This window comes from Parasteatoda tepidariorum, chromosome 3 (genome assembly GCF_982258835.1).
Source record: "Parasteatoda tepidariorum strain Cologne lab strain chromosome 3, Ptep-v5.0, whole genome shotgun sequence".
Lineage (NCBI taxonomy): Eukaryota > Metazoa > Arthropoda > Arachnida > Araneae > Theridiidae > Parasteatoda > Parasteatoda tepidariorum.
The window spans coordinates 15,269,680-15,296,982 of NC_141757.1; the positions used below are offsets into that span (position 1 = coordinate 15,269,680).

Here is a 27,303-nt window from a genome sequence, read left to right on the forward strand (position 1 = left end):
TGAAAGTAACTTAACCCTTTGTAACTCAACAACTCTGATTTAAGAAATATTTACGCGGATGTTAGAATGCATCATATTAAGCGTGTAAAAAATAAGGAAAAAATTAAGACCTTAAAATTAAAAATTTATTGATAAAAAGCATTTGTTGAACATCTCCAATATCGTGAAAAATAGCACAAAAATTCCAATATATTTAAAACTTCATGTGAAAAATTTTGAAATCGTTGTTTTTATGGTAACAAGGTCTCATACCACATTTTTCAATCCCTCCTTAGCCAAATACACAATCAAGGGGATTGTTGTAAAAAAATTGTATATCCTGCAATTATGTCGTGGAACAATTCTTGCTAAACGCATTATAATATTGGAAGCAGCACCAAGACTTGGTTCCCCCGAGTTTGCAATATTTTCTTTACCTGAATTTAGTTCGATTTTATAGGTAAATCCACCTCATTATAGGATTGAATTTTCATGTATGTTGCAGATATGTAAAGCGGTGATACAAAGGGTTAAGGGCTTAATATACAATTGTTGGAATCCCTGAAAATTAATTTCAATGCGAAATACGCAAACATTTGAGATGTAGTTTAAATGCTTAATGTGGCAATGCTGCAAAGCTTAAAAAGTAAATTAAATGCGAGGAAGGGCATCAAATATTGGGAGTTATGAAAATTCATATCCTTCTTTTTATCAAGTTGTTCATTAAAAGGCTTTAAAGTGACATTGTCAATTAATCAAAAAAAAAATATTCTTACTTCCAAACCGGCCAGATGTGCAGCTGATGGCTCATCAATTCCCGTGATGTATATTCCCAATCCATATTCAGCTCCGCCTCTTATCATAAGACCCAGTGATAATCCATCTTCCACTGATACTATCACCTAAATTTGAAAATATGCATTAAATTAATTGAAAATTTAATGCATAGCAGATATTTATCACATTAAAGCAATTAAAGTAATTAAATAGGAGAAAAAAGCATAATAATTCAATATAAAATTAAGACAATATCATAACAATGATTAAATATAAGTCTAGTAAGAATTCACGCAGTATAAACTTTTAGAACAAAATCAAAAACCATAACGAAAAATTTTTAATCTTAGCAAATATTTTTGAAGTATAAAATTTTGCTATAAAAAATGGCTCAAACAAAAGCTATTGTGTTAAAGTTATTTTTATACACAGCGTAATGTAAAAACTGTAAAATACCTTCTATAGAAAAAATAAATTTTTTAAAAAATTAATGCAAACAAAAGAACATGACTTATCAGAGTAGAAAGGAAAATATAAACATTGAAGTACTTATGTATTAATTTTTGCTGAGAAAAGTTAAAAAAATTTCAAAGAATTCTTTTATTGCTTTTTTTTTTTGCTTTATAATAATCCTAACAATCATTTTCATTTTTATTCAGTGAGCATTTTATTGTTCTGTGCTTACTTACTTATTATGCTATTAATTTGCATAAATTACTTTTCTATAACTGAAGTTTGAAAAAAAAGGGAATAAGAGATTATTGATAAAATATAAGTAAAAAACAAAAATTATTTTTTTCATTTGATTTATAAGCAGCAAGTAGAGATATTATTATTTTAAAGTAAAATCCAAATAACATAACTGACAGAACAAGTAATAATGGTAATTCTTAAGGGTCACTAAATTATAATTTTTAAAAAAAATAATGTTGAGTAAAAAACATTTCAGCTAAAAAGAGCATTTCTGAATATAAACGTTCTATGGATAAAAAAGACAAAAACATTCTGAATAGTTTTGACACCAGAAAATTCTGTTGGGGTTTTGGACGTCCTAAATTGACTGAAATTGTCCTAAACTGTCCTAAAGTTTCCAAAACCTTGAACATTGGTAAAAGGTAAAAATTTTATATCTGTAACCATGGTACACATAATAATTACATATATTAATAAATATTTGATACTTTTTATACAAATTGCTATAACTTATTAAAGGAAAATAATTTAATATAATAGGAAAAGATTTATAATTTTTGAAACCCCACAATTCATTGAACAACTTAAGAGAATACTTTATCCTTTAAATATGAATATATATGCTTTTAATACTGATAAATTAGGTTTTTGCAAAAGGATAAATAATGCAATATTAAAAATAATAAACTTCTTTAACAGGGTGCGTAGCCAAATTATTCAACAAAAAATAAGCACCTTTTAAGCACTTTTCAAGCACTCAAAAAATAATTTTAAGCACTTTAAAAAAATATCATAATTTGGCAGGGTTAAAATTTTTTTGACAATTGACGGTTTTATCTTGTTTAAACCGTCATGTCCAAAAAAAACTTTTGGCATTGTTTTTGACAATTGTCAAAAATCATGAAATTTTGAATCATTCAAAACGAATGGCGTTTTCATACGCTACGGACTGACAATTCGCCGTAATAGATTGGGGTTGAGTGAATTGTGAAAACGTTGAATAGGAACAAAGTGAACTGCGCCGTTTTGCATAATTCGAAGCGAAAATCAACATGGTAAAGGAAAAATCTCATTTTGAAAGAAGGAATATTAAGCACTTTGTAAAAACACCCAATGAAAAAAGCACCTTTAAGGGTTTTTAAAAAACGAAAATCGAAAATAAGCACCTTTAAGCACTTTTTAATAACGCTACGCACCCTGTTTAATAAAACAAAAACTTGCCTTCATTTTGCTTCTTGTTCAAAAATTAATCTTTTATTTTTCGCAATATATTTTTTTAAAATTATGGCATAATTTGAATAAAAGAGTTTTGGACAGTTTAAGGCAGTTATAGGCAAGGAGGTTTTGGACAGGGTTGTTTAAACCCTGGTTCAAACCGGGGATTAATCCATTCAGTCCGAAACCTTGCTAAACTCTGTTCTATATAAATGTAAATTCACGACAAACTTAACAAGGGAGAATCCCTTGCAATTAAACTTTATCACAGATAAGGAATTTAAAAATAAAGAAAAAATTAAGAGTCCGGAAAGAAATGACGAGGATACTCCTGACACAGTATTTTTTATACAAAAATTTTGAATAACAGAATAACATAACAGGTGGTATCAAAGAAATAGTAGTTAGACCATCTAAGTACAAGTACTAATCTAAAGGATAAGAATTACGACCAGTAGTTTGGTTTTTTGAAAATCATTTAAACTTATAATAATATTGAGAGAAAAAAATTAAAATGCTTGGAAGAGTTTTTTTTCTTCTTTTTTTGCAAAATGTCATTGTAATTTATGTCAAGTTATTAACACTAGGTTTACGGGACGCGACATTTTGACGCATTTTGAATTTATAAGGAAAATTACAAAACCCGTTTGCATTTTTATTTAATCTCTTGTAATGACTTTTATTCATCGATCGAGGATCGATATATTGAAGTCTATTTTCTTCAAAAGCGTTGAAATACTGAAGTTCTCTTTGTGGTATACCAATCTCTACGGATATGCGTCAATTTGAGGCGATCCCCATTTAGACAAAATTTTGAGTAAACATGCAAACATCACATCTATAATAAATAGGAATGTACCGACACTAATTCGATCCGTTATCCGATATCGTTATCTCAAATGTAACAAGCAATAAATAACTGTTGCCGATAAGCAATAATAGAAAGATCAAACGCAGAATGACAATTGATGTCAGAGCTTCAGATTTTGAAGGTTTCAGTTGGTTAGTTCGAGTATTGAAAAATAAAATACTAGAATATTTCATAAATATGTATCTCATATTTTCATTTTTTTTCTAATAGTATATAATTAATTACATTGCTTCCTAAGTGCAGAGATGCCAACTGCTCCGGAATTTTAAAAAAAAACGGTTAATAACTATTAAGTAAATTTTGCAAATATAAAGTGGTGAATTATATAAGCTTACGAATTATTTAGAAACAGTGGTGGATAAAAATCTACTAAATTGAATTTACTAAACCCCGAATCACAATTAATAAACTACCACTTTAAAATATATATTTAATGTCTGGAGCAAGTTGGCATCTCTGTAAGTGCTGTTATATGTATTCGTTCATGCGCCAAATTTAAGCGTGTTCGTAGAGATAGGTATATAAGAAACGTCCGTAAACCTAGTGTTAATAATCTCGTGAAGAACAAAATTATAAAATGAAAAAATAAATTTGTCATTAACTATCCATTTTTGAAATTGTGAGCTCTCAATCAATTAAGTCATATGTAACAATGATTTCAAAGAGAAAAAAATCTGAAATTAAGCTATTAAAAACTAAAGAACGGCAGCTTCCCGTAAAGTCAGAACTGACTGAAGCACTACTTTTTGTCTAATCATTCAATGCACGGTGACTGGGCTACCACTGACCCACACAAAAAATAAGTAAACAATAAAGAAATTTGTTTCTAAAATGATAATTCCGAGCAAAAAAGTAAGTTTTATCAACTATTTAATATTTTTTAATTATTTAATTTAATAATAGTCGGTAAAATTTTGAATTACAGAGCATACAATCTTTAAATCGTTTTAAAGAACGTAATTTTACATGGCAAAATGCAAAATAGATGGAATAGTTCCAGAGAAATTGAGCTTTAAATAACAATTCAAAATTTTCCCGAGTGTTATTAAATAAAATAATAAAGAATATTAAATATTTATTAATTTCAATTCGTTTAAAAATTTCGAAATACATAAAAAAGGGGTCCGAAGTTTTGACCGCTCTCCTGACAGAAATATGGAGATCATGTTTCCCAGATTGTGACAACTCCCTGTAGTTTGGAGAACAGAAGTCCATCGAAAAAAATGTATATTTAATCAGAGAAAGTAGTTTTTTTTAGTCTGATTTCGTAACTTAAAATATCGCCTGCGTTAATAAAATAGAATATTTGAGGTCACTCCCTCGAACGATTGAGTCCTAGAACGTGAAGATCCGATCAATAAATCAAAAGTTATTTAGGGGGATTCGTTTATATTTTTGCGCACTGTACACCTCTCATTTTGATTCACAAACTTACGACATCTATTTTTCAATAATTAATTTAAAATTAAACTAATAAAATAATTTTGCTACCAAGCATTAAGTTATGTATTGATACGATATTACTCAAAATATTATTAAAAAATCAACATCTTTTTTTTTATCTTTAATTCATAACTGTGGGCCACAGTATATTTAAAGAAAATAATATTATGAACCATGAAATAATGTTTATTCAATAGATAAACAAAGACAATACATTAAAATACCGAAACTAAGTCAAGATTTTATATTAGAAGGCTAACAGCTCTAAACTACGAATTTGCTAATATTCATTACTTCATTTATCTTTCAAAACATAAATATTACTCATCTATCTTTATATCCTTAAGGGCAGTGATGACACGAATTATTTATCCAGGCGTGATTGTGAGCTCAACTCAAAAATCCTGAAAATTTCACGAGTAAAATCATTAATGACACATATCAAAAAATTAATGTCTTCATAAATTTAAATCATTGATATTTTAAAAACATGAAATTCTAAATAAATTAAATGCATCATAATTTAAATGAATAATTATGTATAAGTTTACTTTTATGTCCAATCACATTCATTGTTCTAAAAGAAAATATATTTACAAATGAAAGAGATGCCAAGTATAAATTCTAGTTCGAATATTTCTAAATAAAATATACAAGAATTTTTAGACATAATTATGATCAATGATTTCTTGAAACTTCTAGACCCTGGATTTCCGGAAACTTCTGGATCGCAATAAGTGAAAATTCCGGAAATCTGGATTTTTTCCGGAGCGCAATCATCTCTCTTTATCAAAAGAATTTTTAAATTTTCCACCGAGGGTGGTCTAAAATTAGACCTTCATGGCTTGGAATAATTCTTGTGAACTCGAGACGAAGATGCTTTCGTTGTCTATGGAGAATTCAATAGAACAACCATAGAACATGATGTAAAGAGTTTAAAATTAAATTTAGCCTAGTTACAAGGGCTTTTATGATATTTCAACGTCTTGAAAAGGAGAGAGAAAATTTCATTACTCATTTTGAAAGAAAGGACTGAAGTTATAGTTAGAGCTGAGAAAAAAAAATACTTTTCAGTTTCAACTTAGTGGGAGTGATATGAACTATTTTCATATTTGGATGAAATGCAATGTGATTTTAATGGATTGTTGAAATTTTTACAGTGATGAGAGGTAAATTATAAGATAGTCGGTTAAAAAAAGAGCCAGATAAAAAACAGGTTGGGCTTAAAAAAAAGGATTAGAAAAAGATTAATTAGGTACTAAAAATAAATTTTGAATTCTAATTTTGTGTAAAATTGGAGCTTAGAAGAGTGATGTTACTTTTTTCAACTTCTGATAAAATTCAATTTGAATTTTAATTAGAGGAAATAATTCAAATTTTTACTGTGATGAGGGGTAAATTATAGAGAAGTCGGTGCGCAAGGAAATTTCAGCAAAAAAGAGCCTGATAAAAAAAAGTGGACAAAAAAAAGGGATTAGAAAAAGCAATAATTAGGTTCTAAAAGATACTTTTTGAATACAGATTTTGAGTGGAATTGGAGTTCAGAACATCAATACCCAAGTCAAAATTTTTGATGGTCCCATCAAAAAATTTGAAGGCTTTGTTTCTCACCTTTATTTTTCCATTTTTCGTTGGCAACTTTACGTTTTATATATTAAATTAATTTTATTTCTTCTCATTTACGTCTGGCAAGTCTTGAAAATGGTCGCCTATTTTTGAAGCTCTTGTAACACGTCGGCTGTCATTTCCCTTTTATATTTGTTTCAAACGAATTAATTTTTTAATCAGGTAAAACCTTTCGGGTAGTTTTATGGCTAATTATTTATTATTGTTACAAATTATAATTTATCCTTTTAAGCAATAATTAAAAACTGCTAAATGACAATAACTTAGATTAATTAATTGCATTTTTAAAACAAAAATTTAAATGCTATAAATTTAATTCAAGTAAAATTAAACTATTCATTTATGAATAGTTTAATGTCATTTAAGCTACATTTTTCCAAGTAAAAATTTTCTTTTTTTTTTTAATATTTAAAACTCCCGTTTTTGGAGATTAAATGTTAAATTTTTACTCAAACGTATGATAGTGTATAACTTCATTTTACTACCGAACTCTTCAGCTTTAAGAAAAGCAACGTGCTCTGACTTCAAATATAACTAAGACTTCAAAGAAAGACTTTCACTTCAAATAAATGCAAATGCCGGCATAAATATTTATATTTTTTAACATACTTATGGATGACAGAACTATCTTGTTTCTGCAATATAAACCCCAAAAACAAAATACTCGAGTTGATTTTTATTTTCCGAAGAGAGAAACCAATTTTTTAAAAAAGAAAGCTAGACACAAATAGGATAATCTTTTAAATTAGTTAAAGTATAGTCAATCTTTCTTTTAATGACCGAAGCTGCAGCTATTCTTTTAGCTCTGCGATTAATCTCATCACAGCCTACCCGAAAATATTGCATTTATTCAGAAAGTTTGAGCGTGTTGCGCCAATTGGGACATTTTGAAGAGCTGATTCACCCAATTTTAAATTTTACGCAGCAATTTTTAAATTATTTTCAAAAAATTGGGTTTGATATTTCATTTTGTTGGGTACCAAATCATGCCGGAATACCAGACAATGACTTGGCCGATGTTGCTGCACGATCTGCTACAAACCTTTTCTCTCTGTCTATACCTTACTCAGATATAAAAACGCATGTAAGACAGCTAATAAAGTCTCTATGGTTGCAACAGTGGGATCTCCAAATCAATAATAAATTGCACACTATAAAAACTGATTTGGATCCATTGCCTGTGTTTCGTAATCGTAGGACAGACGTCAAGCCCACTCGTCTCCGAATCGGCCACACTCGATTGACCCATCTTCATTTGCTGTTTGAAGAACTCCCTCCTCATTGCAATACTTGCATCGTTTTACTCACCATCCATCACATTTTAATTTCTTGCCCATGTTTTAACCGTCATCCTCTTACCTTTTTCGGTAGTTCTATTTTGTGCATAAAAGATTTGTCAAATAAAGAGCATCATCTTAACGTCTTTGCATTTCTACTCTCGATTGGTATTCTATATTCAATATAATCGCTTTTACCCAATTTTATTCGCATTGTATTTTACTACAACGTATCGTTTTAACCAGTTTTATGCAATTTTAATCAGTTTACACCTTTGTCTGATTTTATTGACTTCTGAATGTTTTGCGTCATGTATAGTTTTAACAATATAATGTATTTTGGCACATCTACATTTGTTAGAAGAAAAAAACCCACTTGTTTGGCGCTGCATGTCCTTTTTTGAACCTTGTGCCATTAAACCCTACATTCAACTCAACTCACAACTTTCTTTTGATGAATTAAAATTCTAAAAACAATTTTGCTTAATCTGAAAACACCAAGTCACAAGAAAAATAAACCAAGATTTTATAAAAAGAAATAACTTTAATATTTTTAAATGCTATGGTATTTGCCTTTTTTTTCATTGAGTAGCGTTAAGTACCGCCTATACATTGATTTTTTACTAAGTTTTTAATCCCGGTACGAAGCGTGTCTATTTTTCTATACAGAGAAAAGAGTTCTTCAAAAGTTATGGCACTGCATGTTAAAGACATTTCTGGTTAAAAAATATGATAATATAACCAAAATTTACAGTATTTAAACCATTCATCAGGTAATCTTTCCTCTCATATAATAACGGTTAACCGGAAATTCTTTTTATTACCATACATTTTCTAAAATATACAAAACTGAAAAGTAAATTTAATCGAATAAATGATTTTTATACCATGTTCGAAGGCATTGTGATAAAAGTAAGTAAAGTAATTATTTTCAAAGTTTTAAATTTACGCAGTTAATATTTTTTTTGACATAATATTTTAAACATTTCGATAAAGGAATTATTTACCTAAATTTCTTTTTTTTTTTTTAGTGAATTCATGTTTATTTATATCATTTTTATCAGTAAAATAAATAAACTACGCAAATTATAATTAAAAATATGTAAAGAGTTTTGCCTCATGAGAAAATATATATTCGTATGCATAATAAAATTCGGAATCATATTTTTTAAAAGTTTTTTTTTCTGTAAGCATTGTAATTCCCGTGTGATAATAAAAAGTTAATAAAGTCATCTTTGTAATTAATTTAATAAAATATTTTTAATCCTTTTATATTTAATAACATTGTAGCAACAATCTATTTTAAGGAATGTCAAAATGTGTTTTTTAGATAATAATATAAACTAAAAATAATAATAGTACAATATTTATGTGTTTTATTTCTTTTTAACAATTTTAAAAAAATTAAAAGTGTCAAATCTTATTTAGTTATAGGGCAGTGAAGAAATGTTGACATTCGTTAAGACACGGCTCCCAGCAGATCACTGAAGTCAAGCATCACTGGCTGCAATCAGTGTGCGGGTGGGTGACCATTTGGATCAGTCTGAGTAGGGACCGAGGGTGTGCGGTATTGCTTTTCATTAAACTGTTCTATCGTAAATTGCTCCACTAAGCCTGCACTTATTCGGGCTACCGAAGCCATCCCCTCTGCAGAGGAGCAAAATTGTGATGGCATGTCTTCGAATCCTCCTCCAGGATGCTTCCCAGACCGTCGCCAATAGCCCATTGTGCTCTAGTGCGACGTAAACGAATTACAACGACCATTAAGCTTTATCTTAGTTCGTAAAATTTCAAACATTAAAAAAAGTTATTAAAGTGTTCTAATTTATATGTTGTGCATTGTACTGTAATTTAAATAATAAATAAAATATTTTTAAAGTAAAATGATTTTAAAAAAATATGTATATCGAAGATATATCATTTTGTAATAGAAAAACAATGTGATTTAAAAAATAAAATATTATCTGAACAAGTGTGTTTAAATCAAGCAACAGTTCAGAAAACTGAATTTGGTTTAATACAGATTGATTCCATACAGATTTTAATACAGATTGATTCAATACAGATTTTAATACAGATTGATTCAATATAAATTTTCTTCGTAAGTATAAAAACAGGTAAAAGGATTTCGTAAATGCTAAAGTAACGATGAAAAATAGAGTCTTAAATACTCAAACTTGTTTTTTGATAATTTAATTTTAAAAAAGAAAGAGTGAAGAAACGTTACTTGTTCAGAAACACTCTGAACAAAGAAAAAAAAAAGATCATTTATAGTTACTCGAACTCCTGTAATCTTTTAATCTTATCAACTCTGAAGCGGGTTAATGCTTCCAAAGGATCTTTTTAAAAGACAAGCTGTGATTTCTTTTAATCGTTACAAATTTTAAAAAAAAAAAGGAATGTGCTATGCTTTGAAAAAAAAAAACATTTTATGATAATGTACTGAAGCTTTGTAACAGTTTTAAAGAGTAATCTTATGAATAAAATATTTTTGGTTACATGTCATTTTAGTAGAAATACATTAAAAAACATTTATTTCAAAACTGCAGTATACTTTGTGCTAAGCTGCTAAAATAAATCGTATCAGTCATGCAAAGAAAAATTACATGTTTGAAAAAGTGAATGCATAAAGCTTTAAGAATTGTTTAAAAAAAATACTACTTTGATTTGTAGTAAAAAATGTAAGGCAAAATTCGTTCTCTCGATAAATTTTTGAAATAAATAATTTACTAACAGTGTTCTTTAATAACAATGTTTCCTACAAAATAAACTAAAAAGTTGATAGTGAGATTTGAATAGTGCTTTTAAATTTTTTAAAGTTTTCACCAAGAAAAAACAAAATTTATCTGGGTTTGTTTTTAAAAAAGGCAGTTTTTTTAAAATTTAAAAAAATTTTATTTCTTAAGAAACTCCTAAATAAACTTTCGTTACTACCTTTTTTAACACCTACTTTGGCGAGATCTTACTTCCGTTAGTTTAATGTTTGTCCAACGAAAGTGAAAATTAAGCGAAAGCGAAAGTGAAAAAATACCGTCTTAACTGTCTTAAACTAGAAGCTTTAATTTTAAACTACATTTACATATCTGTTTTTATTTGTATATTTTATTTTATAACCAGCGTTAAACAGCCAACCAAATTCTGAGTTTGTGAATATATCAATGTTCAACAGCTCAGCCATGTATATTTGAACCCAACTCAGAAGACAAAGGAACTCTTAGATCAAGCATCGGTACAAATTAATCTTCGTGGACGACAAGGAGATTCTAATCTATGGGCCGTCTACCACTGAGGATATTTTACGTCAGCATTGTAGTCTGTGACAGCCGGAAGGAGAATTCGTATTACGAACCACCGCTGGGATTCGAGCCTGGGTCACCACATAGAGAGGCGAACGCTCTATCCCCAGAGCCTCCTCTGACTCTATTTACATTACTTGCCCTAAAGAAATTCCTGTGTCTTAGAACATATAAAAGTTTTAATATTTTTTATGAAAAATATATGTAAATTTTTTTTTGAAAAAAGATCTCCTAATTTGGTGATTTTTTTAAAATCCTGATGAAAATTATTATAAGCAATGAACACATCTAATTATTTTTTATAAGCTCAGATAATGCGGCGGGATCGCAACGTATACGAACATTTAAAAATACAATCACAAAAGTTTTTCATTTTACCTAATGCTTTTTTTTTTTAATGCATTCATGTTTTGCGCCATTTTTAACCTAAAAATAGATAGCGTTTTCTAAAGATAATCAAAAATTAACCGAACAGCCATGAATAGCTGTTACAAACTCACAACAGTTATAAAAATTCTTTGAAAAAACAGTTATTTCAATTGACGACGGAACTTTCGAAAAAAAATTTATTATCAGTGAAAAATTCTCAGTTTATTATCAGTGAAAAGTTTATTATCAGTGAAAATTATTTTTTATAAACTCAGATAATGCGGTGGGATCGTAACATATACAAACATTTAAAAATATAGTGACAAAAGTTTTTCATTTTACCTAATGTTTTTTTTTTCTAATGCATTCTTGTTTCGCGCCATTTTTATCCTAAAAATAGAAGGCGTTTTCTAAAAATAATCAAAAGTTAACCGAACAGCCATGAATAGCTGTTACAAACTCACAACAGTTATAAAAATTCTTTGAAAAAACAGTTATTTCAATTGACGACGGAACTTTCGAAAAACAGTTTATTATCAGTGAAAAATTCTCAAATTTTGTTTAGTTTTATGGATTAAACCAGTGTTCCCTAACCTTTCTGATATAATGGACCCCTTTTAGAAAATTTTAAGAAGTCACGGACCACCCCCTGTGAAAAAAATAATTGCAATAAAAGTCAATTATTAGAAAACATTTAATTTTATTATTTTAATAGTATACAAAATTTTTAATGTGAAGGTTGCTGCTGCTTTTCCTTACTTAACAAATTGAATTGGGGGATGGTTTTCAACAAAACAAACGGGCATATCATGTTCAACATTCAATCGATTTTGATTTTATGTTTTTATTGTCACAATTGTGGAAAATCCAGCTTCGCAAAGATACACTCTAGCAAACGGAATTATAGCTGCCATAACTCGCTTTACAAGCAATGGGTAGGCTTCCAAACGTTTTAAAAATTAGGAGTTGTCAGAGGAGCCCCAAAATATAACTCATGGACCCCTTAGGGGTTCATGAACCACAGGTTAAGAAACCCTGGATTAAACAATGAAATGTTCGATTTAATGCTTAAATGCTTGTATATGTATGTTAAAAATGAAAAATGCTTTTTCATTTTTAAACATATTGTAAGCTTTTCATTTCTTTGCAGTTTCAGTTAACAATTAGATGTACTACATTAACTAGAATATTAAGGCTTAGAAAATAATATTCATATTTAACAACCTAATCCATAAGTATGTCCAACTGTGTATAAATATTTTTTTTTTAAATAAGTAACTCCAATAAGAATTTAAGCAATTAAATTATTCATTATGTAATAACAATTCACTTGCAGCAGCTGCTTACATTAGTTTAGAATATTAATAATTTTATATAAATAACTAGTTAATCATTAAATAACACAGCATAACAGCATCCCCGCTCATTCTTATGTAAAATAACCTCCTGAATCGGAATATGACTTCCCCCTAATGGTTTTTTGTGAATGTTTAGTCTACACTATGCTTTTTAATACATATTTCATAATTTAATGCCCATAGATTTAACTTGGAGCTATGATTACTGTTTTAATAGTGAAATTTTCTTTTGTTTTTGAAGAGATAGAATGGTGAAAAGTAAGGTTATTTTTGAAGCATTCAGAAAACATTACATAGATCTTAAAATTGAAAATATCAAAAATTATTTGTGAAATTTTAAATTATTTGTAATTTCTTAATGCTTTTTCTCCAACATCATGCTGAACACATCTAAATGTAATTTATTTTACAATTTATTATCAAATTAAATAAATATTAGCTAGAAAAAACAAATTCAAAAATCACATTTAATTTCAAGTGTAAGAATAACAGCTTGTAGCTCAAGAGCCTATTTTTGTTTAAACATCGAAAGATGCATGTTTAAAACCAAATTTTATTTCATATTTAGTAAGGACAGCATGTTGTAAAAAATATCTAAAATTTATGACTTCTCTATGTTTACGAAAAACAGCATATAGCTGAAAACCCTTAAAAACCTTGAGAAGCGTAGCATTTTGCTCTAAAACTAAGTTTTACTTTAAATTTCAGACGAACAAATCTTTTCAGATCAAGTCAATCGTAAATTTTCAAATGTTTAGCAATACTTTTTTATTCCACGATTATAAAATTCTATCCTCGAGTTTAAAATCTTTGCGAAAGTTATCTCCGGTTAGCTAGCATACTTCTGTTCTTTTATGTAACTCAGATTATTCCGGAAGCTCAATCAAGTACACAACTCCAGAAAATACAACTAAATCATTCTCGGATAGAAAATTCTGAAATGGGACGATCATAATTTATTTAGTTTCGAAGGATTTTTAGAAACTGGGGAAATCTTATTTCCTCGCTTTATTACAGAACATAAACCCTTTCTAAAACAGGAAAACTGAATCGAACATTTTACCGTGTCTTCACGTTGTATTTTCATCTGTCAATCCTGCTGATGAAAAATAGTCTTAAGGGAGTACGAGTTTTTACATATGATAGAAACATATTCTTGTAATGATTACTATACTATTTAAAAGATATTTTTCTGTTACATATCTGATTTTCTTTTCTTAAAACTTACTACTTTTACGTACTATCAATCTACTGCACAATTTACTACACTCCAAAATATTGGGTTGACAATTCGTTGCCTCCTTTTTAGAGAGCATAAAAAGTAGGGGCATTCCAATTTCTTTGTCAGTCATCCTTGTCGTCGTCTGGCCTGAATTTTCCTTTTTGGCCTGAATTGAAGTTCTCCCTCTCTTCTCTTAACTGAATCAGTCCGTTTTTGTTCTTAAATAATCGTACGCTACTACCAATTACCTCGCACACATCACTAGAAATATTAGAATTACATCTTAGAAGATAAAAGTAGATGAAAATTTTGTGCACAATATTTTATTAATGACATAAAGGTGCGCATTTACACTGTTAAATACGAATGCTCCAAAATTAACGGAATCTTCTGTGTTATTTACGGAATCGTTTCTCATGAAATTTTCAAGGCAAACATTTCGTCTAATTGAGGAAATTTCTACCCTTACATATTTCAGGATGAGGATTCTATTAAAAGCATTAAGTGTATTGCAATCTATCGATTAATATAATCAATAAGGAAATACAGCATTTATGTTAAAAAGAACTCCAGTTAATGAGTATTAAGTAGTGAGCTATAAACCAGAATCTAAATAATAAGACGTGCTTAATAAACGAAAATATTCACTTTCGTAACATATCACGATACAAAGTAGCAGTTATAAAATCAAACATTTCTTCTTTGCGTACTTTTAATAAGACCAATTTCGAGACACGAGAGAGCAATTTCGTTATAAATTCAAAAGATTAGAAGTTGTTGAAAGTCACGTATGTTTTCCTCAAAGCAATTTTCAAAAATAACTACAGTCACTTCAAGGAGTACTACTTTTAGAATGTAAGAAGGTAATTGCAAAAATTTTAAGAAATCGTAAACAGAAAAGAACATTTTTCATTAATATTGTCAACATTTCATTAATGCATTAATAGAAAATTGTACGAAACGAAAAAAAGAAAAAATACTTTTTGAATAATTATTGAACTAATGATCGAATTCATTTTAATTCTGAAATTCAATCTCAAAGACTCGAAGGTCTAATATAAAATATGCTAATTTATTAGTGCAGACGATATTTTAAGTTACGAAACGTAAGTTTTCTTTATAAAACTGCCTTACTTGGAATGAATTTGGATTTTTGATCCTAAATATATGGGGAGTAACCGTCGTCTGCCGAAATGTTTCAGCGTGAAAGCGGTTTGGACCCTTTAATGCTAATTTTACTTTCTAAGCATTTCACCAATTCTCAAGAGCTTTTTAAACCCTTAACAATCGGTTAATTTTTAAGAAAACGGTCATAGAAGTGCCTATTTTTTCTGACATCAAGTGTAACGAGCCCTCATCCCCAGATGTCATCCCCCTCAGCCGAGAAAATTATCCCCAGATGGCGCCGCTGGCGCATCAGAAGTAATAACTTTTTATTTTTCAAAAAACTTAAAAACAGTAGAAGTAGAAGTAATGTAACTAGAGACGCGCTATGCAGCGCTAATAACTAGCACAATATTTTCATCACTTTATAATCATCATTTACCATTCAATGTAAATTCATCTTCATCTATTTGTCATTAAAATCAACAAAGGTTTATGAATAATCAAATTGGCGGTCTAAAGGTAAGTTGAACATTTTCCACTATTCATATAGAATGCAAGAATTCATTTTAGATTGAACATCTAGTTTAAAATAAGCTGACATTTAGTTTAAAATAAACTAACCATCTGCAATTACCTTAAAAATATCCTGGTACTGCCATCTGGTGTGTAAAATGAGAAATAAAATGTTCATCGGGCAAAAGATATGAATTAATTTTATTCTTATTTGCACGTTTCTACTGAACACTCCAGCCCGGAAATTTCACGGGAGCGAGAAATAGAGGGCGAAACCTCACCCCGTCATTTTTCACCGGAGCAAGAAGTGAATCGAAAACTTTTTACACACAATTGAAAGATTCGTTTATCCGACGATAATTTCATGCAGAAAACTAAATTTAATAATTATTTATATTTATTGCTTTATTTAATAAAAGGCGAAAAAAATGAAGTGTAAGGAACACAAATTTTTGCATAATTTTAAACAACGAAATTAATGGCAAAATTCAAAAACTGGACTTAATCGATGAAAAAGTTTCTGAGTTATCAAATTTTAACAAAAAATCTTAGACTTTCCACTGTAAGTCCACTGTTTAATTTGATTTCCAGAAAACTATTCAATCGATTGCATTCTAATTTTTTATTTCGCCATTTAAAACTACATTCTTTAAAACAATACAAAGACACCTGTGTCTTACGATGTATTTCATAACTATAAATTATTATAATGCTAAATATATTTTTCACTCATTTTAACCTAAATGAGTACAAAAGAATTGAAAAATGAAGAAAAATATTTTAAATAAAACTTCTGCGTCAGAGGGTTACAATTTTGCCGACGATTTCTTTAAATTTTTAAGCAGAATTATGTTATTTTTTTTCCAAATACCGTTATAAAAGTAGCTCGGATGTAACTTGCTATCACATAACATTCCTTCGAAATCATTAAAACAAATATTTTGTTTTCAATGAATTGTGCGTCTTTGTGGAGTGTTAATTGTAAGATGAAGCTGATTTTCACAGTTTGATAGAGATTAGAATGTTTGATTTGAGCCTGTTAGAGTATTTGTACAAATATTGATGGAATGCTAGAGTATTTGTACAAATATTGATGGAATGCTAGAGTATTTGTACAGATATTGATGGAATGCTAGAGTATTTGTACAAATATTGATGGAATGCTAGAGTATTTGTACAGATATAGATGGAATGCTAGAGCATTTGTACAGATATTGATGGAATGCTAGAGTATTTGTACAAATATTGATGGAATGCTAGAATATTTGTACAGATATTGATGGAATGCTAGAGTATTTGTACAAATATTGATGGAATGCTAGAGTATTTGTACAAATATTGATGGAATAAACTCTAACTCTAACATCCTTTCTTTTGAAATTTTAAATAATTGCCACTGATGAAGCACGTTCCTAGGCTTGAGGTTGGCTGGAATAGTGGTCAGACGCGGATTATACGAGTAAGGGCGCTTTTTCATTACACGACACGATACCGACAAAATCGGACGACAAATGTGTGAACGACAATGTCGTTGCCGGATCGTTCAAGCAATTGTTTTTTCACTTGTCCGATATCGTTAGTCCGAGAAGTAGAAATTCTTGGTCATTCAATGTATTGAGTTTGAGTGTGTAGAGACATAAAATTTAAATAATTTATTTGAACGTGTTTTGAAAAATTATAAGTTTTAGTTTTGAATTCGTTTTGGCAACGGAGTTAGATATATAATAAATGTTGTTGTGTTCTAAAATGCTTAAGAAATAAAATATGTTATTTATTTGATAAAATTATTTGTAGTATCGTAAATTGGCATTCGTTTAATTTAGTTGGCGCAAAGAACCAACAAGTGAGCAGTTGCTTGTGTTCTGCTGTAATTTTTTTCTGCAAACTTTAAATATGCCGGATGATAATCGTCGTCTCAAACTTCTTACTTTATTTTAGAAGAAAAAAGCTAGCAGTGCAGAAACGTTTTTGGGTGCACGAAATGGTACTTACGTATTAACGCCACCGCAGCTACAGATTTGGCTGTTTTTAAGTGCCGCTAATCTACAGCCTTTATTGGCGCAACTTCTGCAGCAACGTAAGTACGCACGAAATAAATGAGGCAAGATATGTTGAAGAAGATTTTTATGTGCTTTTCCATAAGCTACAAAAAGTCCCAAATAAATTTTTTAATTACGTCCGAATGAGAGAAACCAAGAACAAGAATGATGTTAATGAGAAATAATTTTTATATGGCTTTTGAGTTGGCGTCTGCTCGCCAACTTACGTCTGTAATCACTTAACATTACTTAAATTCTTTAAATGTTATAAAGTATTAACGTTTTTTTAAAAATCGAATTAAAATATTAGTTTCATTTAGAATAATCTTTTTAGATGATTGTTTAAATGAGCTTTATCAAATTTATCTTATGAAGCCGCTCTACCATGTTTTAAAAAAATGTTTCAGTTGAATCAGGGAGCAGATTTTTTATTATTCAATCAAGCAGAAACCAGTAGTTAGATCGAGTTCTGATTGAAATACATAAGGGTCTTCATTTGCCTTTTTATCAAACCATTACTATTATACAAAATACCATCTCTTAATTAAAGCATATAATGAATTTATAAAAATTTTCAATGAAACTTTTATGATTGTTTAAGTCTTTCAACCTCACTATAATGTAAAAAATGCAACTTCATAAAATTAAAAATTTATAACCAGACATGAGAATAAATTATATAAAACTTTTATTTTCAAATTTTACATTTGACATGATCTAATAAAAGATTAAAATTGATTAAAAGAATAAAATAATGATATCAAAAGAGGAGATAAAACAGGAAAGATACACAACTAATAAAATCGCCACGATTTGAGGAGAAATTTGCTTGCCTAACCGACATTCGATTCCGACAAACGATATCGCATTGTCGGATACGACATAATCGTTATCGTATCGGTGAGTGAAAAAGCGCTCCGTTGCTGACCATGTATTTTACTTGACCCTCTGTCGTTCGCCGACAATCGGATCCGTTTTGTCGTTATCGTGTCGTGTAATGAAAAAGCGCCCTAAGGGTTTTGCTAATCCGCGTCTGGAAGGAAAGGAAAGTCCCCTTACCATCAGGCTAACCTTGGAAGGTTCTCATGATTTTCCTTACAAGGCTAGGGAATTGAACATTGGTAGTAGTAAACTCAAAAATTGGGTAGGCTGTTCAACGATGGTTTTAAAATAAAATTAATACATATTGAGCCATGGTGGCTCAGAAGATGGGGCGTTTGCCTTCTAATGAGGTGAACAGAGTTCAAATCCCAGCAATGACTGGTCGATATGAATACCGCATCCGACATACACCGACCACAATGATAACATAAAATATCCTTATTGGTAGGCAGATCATGGATTAGAGTCCTCTTGCCGTTGGACTAACCGTGGGAGCTATCCATGGTTTTCCTCTCTATGCAACGAATATGCTGGCTACTTAGTCAAAAAGTCAGCCACGAAGACAAATTTTTCCCAATACTTGATCCAGTAGTTCGCTTGTTTTCTCGACTGGGTTCAAAATTACAAGGCTACGAAGTTAAACATTAGTAGAACCCAAAATTGGGTCCACTGTTCAACAACGGTTATAAAACAAAAGTAATAAATTTAGAATAAGTAGTGGTGGCTCAGGGAATAGAGCGTTCGCCTCACGATGAACGCCTCCAGATGCCTCCAGGCTGCCTCCAAATGAAATGTCGAATCTCAGAAGTGGCTAGTCGATGCAATCCCGGTTCACACCGACCACTGTTCTGACGTAAAATATTTTCAGTGGCAGATATGTCATGGGTCAAGAATCCCCTTAAAGTCGGGCTCACCGTGGGAAGTTTACGTAGATTTCCTCACCATGTAACTCAAATGCGGGATGGTTCCATCAAAAGTCCTCCACGAAGGTTAGTTTGTTCCAATGCTTGATGCAGGAATTCCATTGTCTTCTGCGTTGGGTTAAAAATTACAAGGCTACAGAGTTAAACATTAAAAGCCGTAAGCTCAGAATTGGGCCTGCTGTACAACGCCAGTTATAAAATAATTAAATAACTAAATTTCAATACAATTTTTTTTTGTATAAATAATAATTAATAAAAATGCCGGAATTATCAAAATCATAACCAAATAAATACTACAATATTATAAGTAGTAGAAAATTAATTATGTAATAAATAAAATATAATAAAATTAATTAATAAAATATTATAATTATTAAAATTAAATACAATTAATAATTAATATAATTAATTAATAAAATTAATAGTAGTAATTAGAAAATAAAACATATTTTTAACGAATAAGGCGATATGTTTGATTTACTTAAAATTTCTGATCCCATAGCCTCGTCTTATTCTATACACGTGACTTAACTTAATATTGTTTTCCCCGTCACTTCGAAAATATCACAAATAACTTAAGCATTTATTTCAATAAAATGCTTCGCATTTGTTTCCATTAATTGCATAACAAAACAAAAATAGAAATTACCTTATATATGCAGAAAATTAGAAAATAATATTGTTAGCATAGTTAGAGCGATGTATTGCAGTTTTGTAAACTTCCTAATAATATAACCGCACCTTATTTTGCATAACAAAGCAGCATGTTGCTTTATTATTTAAGCGGCATCACTTTCGCTTTTAAACATCACTTTCACTGTTTTTTTCGCAATTTATGAAAGAAAATTTGGAACTATCATTGAAGTCTAAATAATATCATAAACAAACGTATTGCTGTTCAAACAAGTTATTCAGTTCTCTTTTGAATCTAAAATATAGCTAACTTAAATAAGGGAAGTTATTTATGCATAAATCATATGCCATTATGTATTAGAAATCACTCATTTCAATGCATTCAGTATGTATAACATAAAGATTATTTACTTCAATGCCATATATTTAATATTCTTTTTCAAAAATAATAAAAAATTGTTCGAAAGAAGATGGATCAATAAACAAACCAGTTTAATAAGATACAAACACATTTTACTCTTGAAGTAAAAGCCATTTTCAGCAATTTTAGATTTGCAAACGATGCGCAATTTTTTTTTTCTTGGTCGCTCATTTCGAAGCAAAGTACTCGCTTTTTTAAAAAAAAATTGTTTTACAATAAGTGGTAGCACTTTTGGTCTGTCACTCAAGTTGTGTGGCATTCTCTAATAAACGAATATGATAAAAAGAAATATATGACCAGCCTCAATTTCCTGCAAGTAAGAAATCGATGCCAGTAATGTTAATGGCTCAATTTCCGATTTCAGGAGAATTTCCTTCTCCTCCAGGAAGAATTTCTCCCGCGAAATAATGACGCGGATAAATCTGGATTCCGTTCTTTTGCATTGATTAAAAAAAGAAATTGGTCTTTATTTCTTTTGCTGGAAGTTGAGGCTAAGCTGAAGGCACATTTCGTTTACTAAAGAATGGAATAATTTTCGAAGAGATTTGCATTAATTTCGGAATTTCTCATGAAGTTAATTAATATTCCAAAAACTATCTTGATTTTAATATATGTGTGAAGAATACTTTAAGTTTAAACATTTTAAAGGAATTGAAAGTGTTTAAAAAAATGTATTATTTCAAATTTAGCAAAACAATTTTCGTGGAAAAAGATTTTTTTCCAAATTTTAGTGCAGGAAAGGACTTTTAAAAAACAAAATTATAAAATAATCTTTTTTTCTTCAAAATTTTAAGAGAAACACGTAAAATTAATTTTTGCGTAAAATTTAACCTACAAATCATTGCAACAGTACAAGGAATTGTATGAAACAAAAAAATGCACTTGATTAAGCTACAAATTAGTATTCAAGAGATGAACAAAACAATTTAAAAATCCTACCAATTACAAATGAGATCAGCCTAAACTAGCATTATAAACTGTCGATTCTGAAGTCACAGCAACGCCTTTTGCAAAGTTTCTATAACTCATTTTTTGTTAGATACAGCTATTAACTTTAGCAGAAATTGTTAACTCAAAGCTATTTTCTGAAAGAGTGAAAAAATTTCTCAAACTGTTATCTGAGTCCTGTTTATTTCCTTCCTCTGATTCTTTCTGTTATACACTATTAAAATTTTCATTCTAAAATTATGGTAAAATAACTGACAGCAGTCTTGTCTAGCCAATTAACTGTAAAGTTTACGGTAAAGATCTTTTTTTATCTTTAAGGTTTGGAACCGTTTACAACTAGTATGTTTATAAAACTATGAATACAAAACGATGCAGTTTTTGGTCATTTACAATTAGCCTAGATTTAAAACCATAAAAAAGAAATATAACTGGGAGTTGGAGCTAGCGTTTTCATTGGGTAATGGGCATTGGATAGTGCTGGAAACTGGATACTCTTCATATGTTGAAGTGAATGGAGGGAATATTGTGGTGTCAACTCTTGTATTCGAACCCCCGTTCTATCACTCATGAGGCTGACAGATTAACCCACTAGGCTGTAATATGTGCCTAGTTGCAAGGAACTATGTGGCTTCATTAGGTGGGTTTAGCTGGTGCCATAAAATTCTGGTTGTTTCATAGTAATAGGTAAAAGCAGTTAATAAACAGTTTTTGTAAAATTACTGTTACTTATATTCGATTCACTCATAAGAAGATTATTCAACTTAAATATTTAAACAAATGAACCAAATTTTTTTCATTTAAATTAATTTTTATAATTAATTCTTGACAAAGTAAATATTTTTGGAGCTCATTTAAACTATAAGTTTAAATTTTTTCAGTTTAATTAGTATAAGCATACTCTTAATTAATTATAACAAGAAAAAACTCATAACTTGTTATCGTCACCATAAAAAAAATTATTCTTTCAGGAAACTTGCAAAGAAGAAACAATTTGAACAAATTTTCACAAAATATATTAAAATACATTTTAATCACATCATAAGAAAATACTTAATATATTAAAAGTAATATCTTTCCATCTTAACGTCCATCTTAAAGTTCTTTGTTCTTCCCTATATTGATAAATAAAAATTATTGATAAATATTGATAAATAAAAATGATTAAAATAAATTGATTGAAAATTCGCTTACTTTCAAGTTTAACGAAGCGAGCAACTTGAAACATATTTTTATCTCTCAATGAACTCATTCTTTTGAAATAAGTTTAAACAGTTTAAACAATTATAGCACTAAGTCAATACCATTTTCATTTCATTTAAAAGTAATTTTAGCTTTTTGTTTTCGCTAAAGGAATTGCTGTCTCTTCATTTTTGTTTATATTAAATAACATACGTAGTTATTCTCTGATATTTAAAAATGCGTGCATTAAAAATAGCAATTTTCAGTCTACTCAGGATTTGGAAAATTTTGCAGTAACTGATAATATTTAGTTTAAAACAACGAATATTTTCTGTTAATCGTTAATTTACCGTAATTTTAATTCTACACTCATGGACAAAAAAATTAGCGCACCAAGAAGGAGTCGTCAAAATGAAACAAAATTTTAGATACGTAATGGCTACTTTGATATAAGTAATTGATTAGAAAATCAAAGAAAATCGATAATCTTTGATTATTCTAATCATTTACTTATATCAAAGTAGTCATTACGTATGCAAAGTTTCGTTTCATTTTGACGAATTCTTCTTGGTGCACTAATTTTTTTGTCCATGAGTGTATATTAAGTCTACAAGGAGACACAAATTTAAAGGTATGGCGTATGGAAACAGTCTTTTTTAATTATTTCCAGTAATTTTTGTTTTTGGTAAAAGTTTCCGTAGTTTTTTTTAAAAAATAAGCATACGTTTATAAATAATTGTATATTTTTAATTGATTATTTGACATTAATGAAGGCGTAGCCCTCGGATCATCAATACCTCTATAATGATACCTAAGTATACTGCAGGATTATTTCCTTACATTTTAAATATTAGTTTACGAAAGGAAAAAAAGAGTGCAGAATTACAAAGATTTTAAATGATGACTGATATTGCAAAATTTGTGACTGATTTTGACACAAAATTGGAAATTTACCATCTTTTAGTGGAGAGAAAAATAATTAAACATTTAATAGACCAACTAGGTAAAAATCAAAAACACGAAAATGTTTGACGATTCGGCATATTGAGGTTATTTGGCATAAGGCAACTACAACTATTTCGCATCATATCATTGCTTTAATTATAATAAAAAAGTAAGTAAGTAATAAAAATTTAGTAAAGTAAGTAAGTAAGTAATAAAAAATTTAGTAAAGTAAGTAAGTAATAAAAAATTTAGCAACCTGCGTTTAACTCCCTCTGTTTAAAAATTTATTTAGCTAAACTATATTATCAACTAGACGGGTGGCTCTTAAGCCCTTTGACCCAAATACTTGTAGACCAAAGTTTGAAAAATATATTTTTGGGGAAAAATATTACCGTTTGCAAAACTAATATGCATGAGTTTTTATAAATAATTAATATTTTATAAATAATTAAATATTTTCATAAATATGCATGAATTTTTATAACTAAAATTATAACTTAGAAACACCATCAGCTTTTTTGTACAATTCAATAAATTTTTTTCTAATTTAATAATTTTTCCCTTTATTGTGTCACCAGCAAAAAAATAGTAATCGTATATAATTTTATGTAAAAGTACCGCCACTTAAATACGTTTTGTTCATTAGTTGGAACATAAGTTTGGGTTTAATTAATAATTAATAAATATAATTATTAATTAAACCAACATATAATATTCCAACACAAGAATAATAAAGTTTTTAATCAATAAACACACTATTGAATAACGGTATGAATAATTAAAAGAAAATAAAGTTGAAATATGTTTAGCTTGTTACTAAAAAAAAAAAAAAAAAAAAAAAAACCTTTTTTGTTTTTTAAATTAGTGACTAGGAAAATCTGAATGTGTTTCAATCACTGATTTACTCCATTGATTTACTCACCAAACGTGAATGAGGAAAAATAAAACATATTTGTAAAATGCAACCAATGTGGTCAAAAGAAAGGACATAAAAATAATGGGGAAAGATAAGACTAGAACGTCCCTGGTAGCCCAGAGTACCCTTTCGTAACCCACGAGCATATCAGATTTCTACCTATCCGAATTTGGTGTTGAAAAACATCGAAACTATGTGAATGAATACTTGATTTCAAGTTGAATACAATGGAGCATTTACACATACAATAGTTAAATCTAAACACCAATAATTAAGAAAGTTTACACCAAACTCAGATGCATTTACTCCATTCATGAATCATTTTCACCAATTTTGATGTACATTTGGAAACATTCAGATGTAAATGGTAGAATGTTTACTATCGAGCACGAGAATGCGAACATGCCACAGAAACAGAGGATAACTGTAATAGCAGGCATGCATGCGTTTACTAGCCAAATAAGAATCATTACGTTCTTATAAGAATATTTACTTTAATCTGTTAACGCTGTTTTTCGAAGCTCTGTGCTAAGGAGAATTAAAATACTCAAAGTTTAAGTGCATTACACTTGAAGCAATGAGATGATTCTAAACTATATAATCTTGTCGTGATGAATTATCTGGGCTTTAGAAGAGACAAATAACTTAAATATTTTAAAATACTTTTTTCGAAATCGCCAATTAGGCGACATTTTTTCACCTAGATGAAAATTATCAAAATCACTGCCTTATTCTCAGTTTTTGCAAATTTTTATGACCTCAGGTAATGCAGCATCGAATTAATTTTTAAATATTAAAAAATTAGACAACAAAAGCTTTTCCTTTTCACAAAATTGTGGCTTTTCTCCATAGTGACGTTTTGCGCCATTTTCAAAATAAGCGTAGACAGAGCAAGCTTTAGATACTCTAAACTTGAACTAACAGTCATGAGTAACAGTTGCCAACTCACAGCAGTTTTAAAAATCTAAAAGCCTTTTTAAATATAAAAGCATAAATGCTCGTGCAAATCATGTAATTATTAAAAAACTACAGTGCGTCTAATAATTTGATCTAACTATTATAATATACTAATATAATGCTTGATATATATTTTTATAATAATATCGTCTAATTTATCCAATCGTCAAATTTATATTATATATCGTCTAATTGAGCCAATTGATGATACACGAACGTAAACAAGTGCAAACCGGTTTCAGTCACATAAAAACAATAAAGTTGCATAGTATCACCTGATAATTAAGATTATACATAGAAACTTATAGTGCGTCTAATAATATATTATTAGCCAGAGACTGTATGTACAGAATTTTTTTCTTTTGCCGTTTCCTTATTAGATTCTTGAAAATGATTTTTCCATCTGGAAAAAGTATATGCTTTCTCAAAAAAAGTAATCTTGTAAGCTTTCACAAATTGAATATTTATTGCAGTATTTCTTTTTCTTTTTTTTAACTTTTCATTAGCAGTAAGTTTTGTCTGAAGACACACAGAATAAAAATCAATTTTGAAATTGTTTGAAAGAGATTTTTTCATGCAATGTTTGCATTTTATTTATCTCTCCACGAAAATTCAAAAAGAAAATAAAAAGCTCGAATGTAACAAGCGATTGTAAATAACGAAAAGTCGTGAGTTATTGGGCGTATTCTTTTTCAGATTTCATATAGAACTAACCTCGAAAACAAACCATTGCAATTCGTTATTTCTATTATTTCTCTTCTTCTTTAGAAAATATTTTAAACCACCCAGAACTTAAGACATGAATTATTCATGCTTTCTAACATTTTCGTTTTAAATTTGTTTAGTAATTCATAAGAATGTTGCATTATCTATTTTAAAATGAAAATATGTTCAATCTCTACATTTACAACTTTATATTAAAAATTGATTTATTTATCTCTCCACGAAAATAATTCCTTGTTTAGGAAACAATTTTAAGTATGCCAAACGAAATAAGCAAATTTCATTAAAAACCGTTTTGAAAATCCTGCATTTAATTTGAATTAAACGCTTGACTGAGACATCGATGAATGAATGAAATTAGATTTTTATTAAATTGGCACTAAGTAAAAAAGTTCTTTAAACTAGTTATTATAAACTTGAAATATTTTATTAGTCAATTTAAAAAATTAGATTTTAAATTAAAGCAGTAAATACAAAATGCTGTTCGATAATTTGAAATTCAAACACAATTTTCAAGTTAATTTTTTATATATACTATATACTAGGGGTTTCGAACTTGCATGAGGCCGGGGACCGCAATTAAAAACACCAGTCAGCCGCAACTTCATCAAATTTTTTTATAGGACTCTTTTATGTTAGAAGGAACATTAAATATTGCTGTCAGATTTTTATCAAGTAGTACAAAACAAAAGTATTGAATTACAGGTTAAAAGTTAGATAAGAAGTTGATTTTTAAAAATATCTAATCGCATATTAAAAAATTCTATCTACAATAACTTTAATTGTGCACCTATGTATTAAACAATTAATATGCAACAGATATCAAATTGTTAAGATATAAAACTTAAAAGTATTTAAAACCCATATATATTTTTTACGAAAATTGTCCCCAAAAAAATGACAACTAATATATTTTAGTTCACGGGCCACAAAAAAAGGTTTAGCTGGCCGCCAGTTGGTAACCACTGCTATATATACTATATATTTCTTA

The 27,303-nt window shown here is 29.0% G+C and overlaps 1 protein-coding gene across 1 annotated transcript in view; it reads right to left on the minus strand.

The window, feature by feature from the left end:
* dysc (whirlin protein dyschronic) overlaps nucleotides 1-27,303 on the minus strand; it is a 396,379-nt gene that overhangs the window by 222,728 nt on the left and 146,348 nt on the right. The window contains exon 3 of the mRNA XM_021146525.4: nucleotides 756-881. Coding sequence (XP_021002184.3) covers nucleotides 756-881 — 126 coding nt within the window. The remainder of the gene's footprint in view (nucleotides 1-755; nucleotides 882-27,303) is intronic.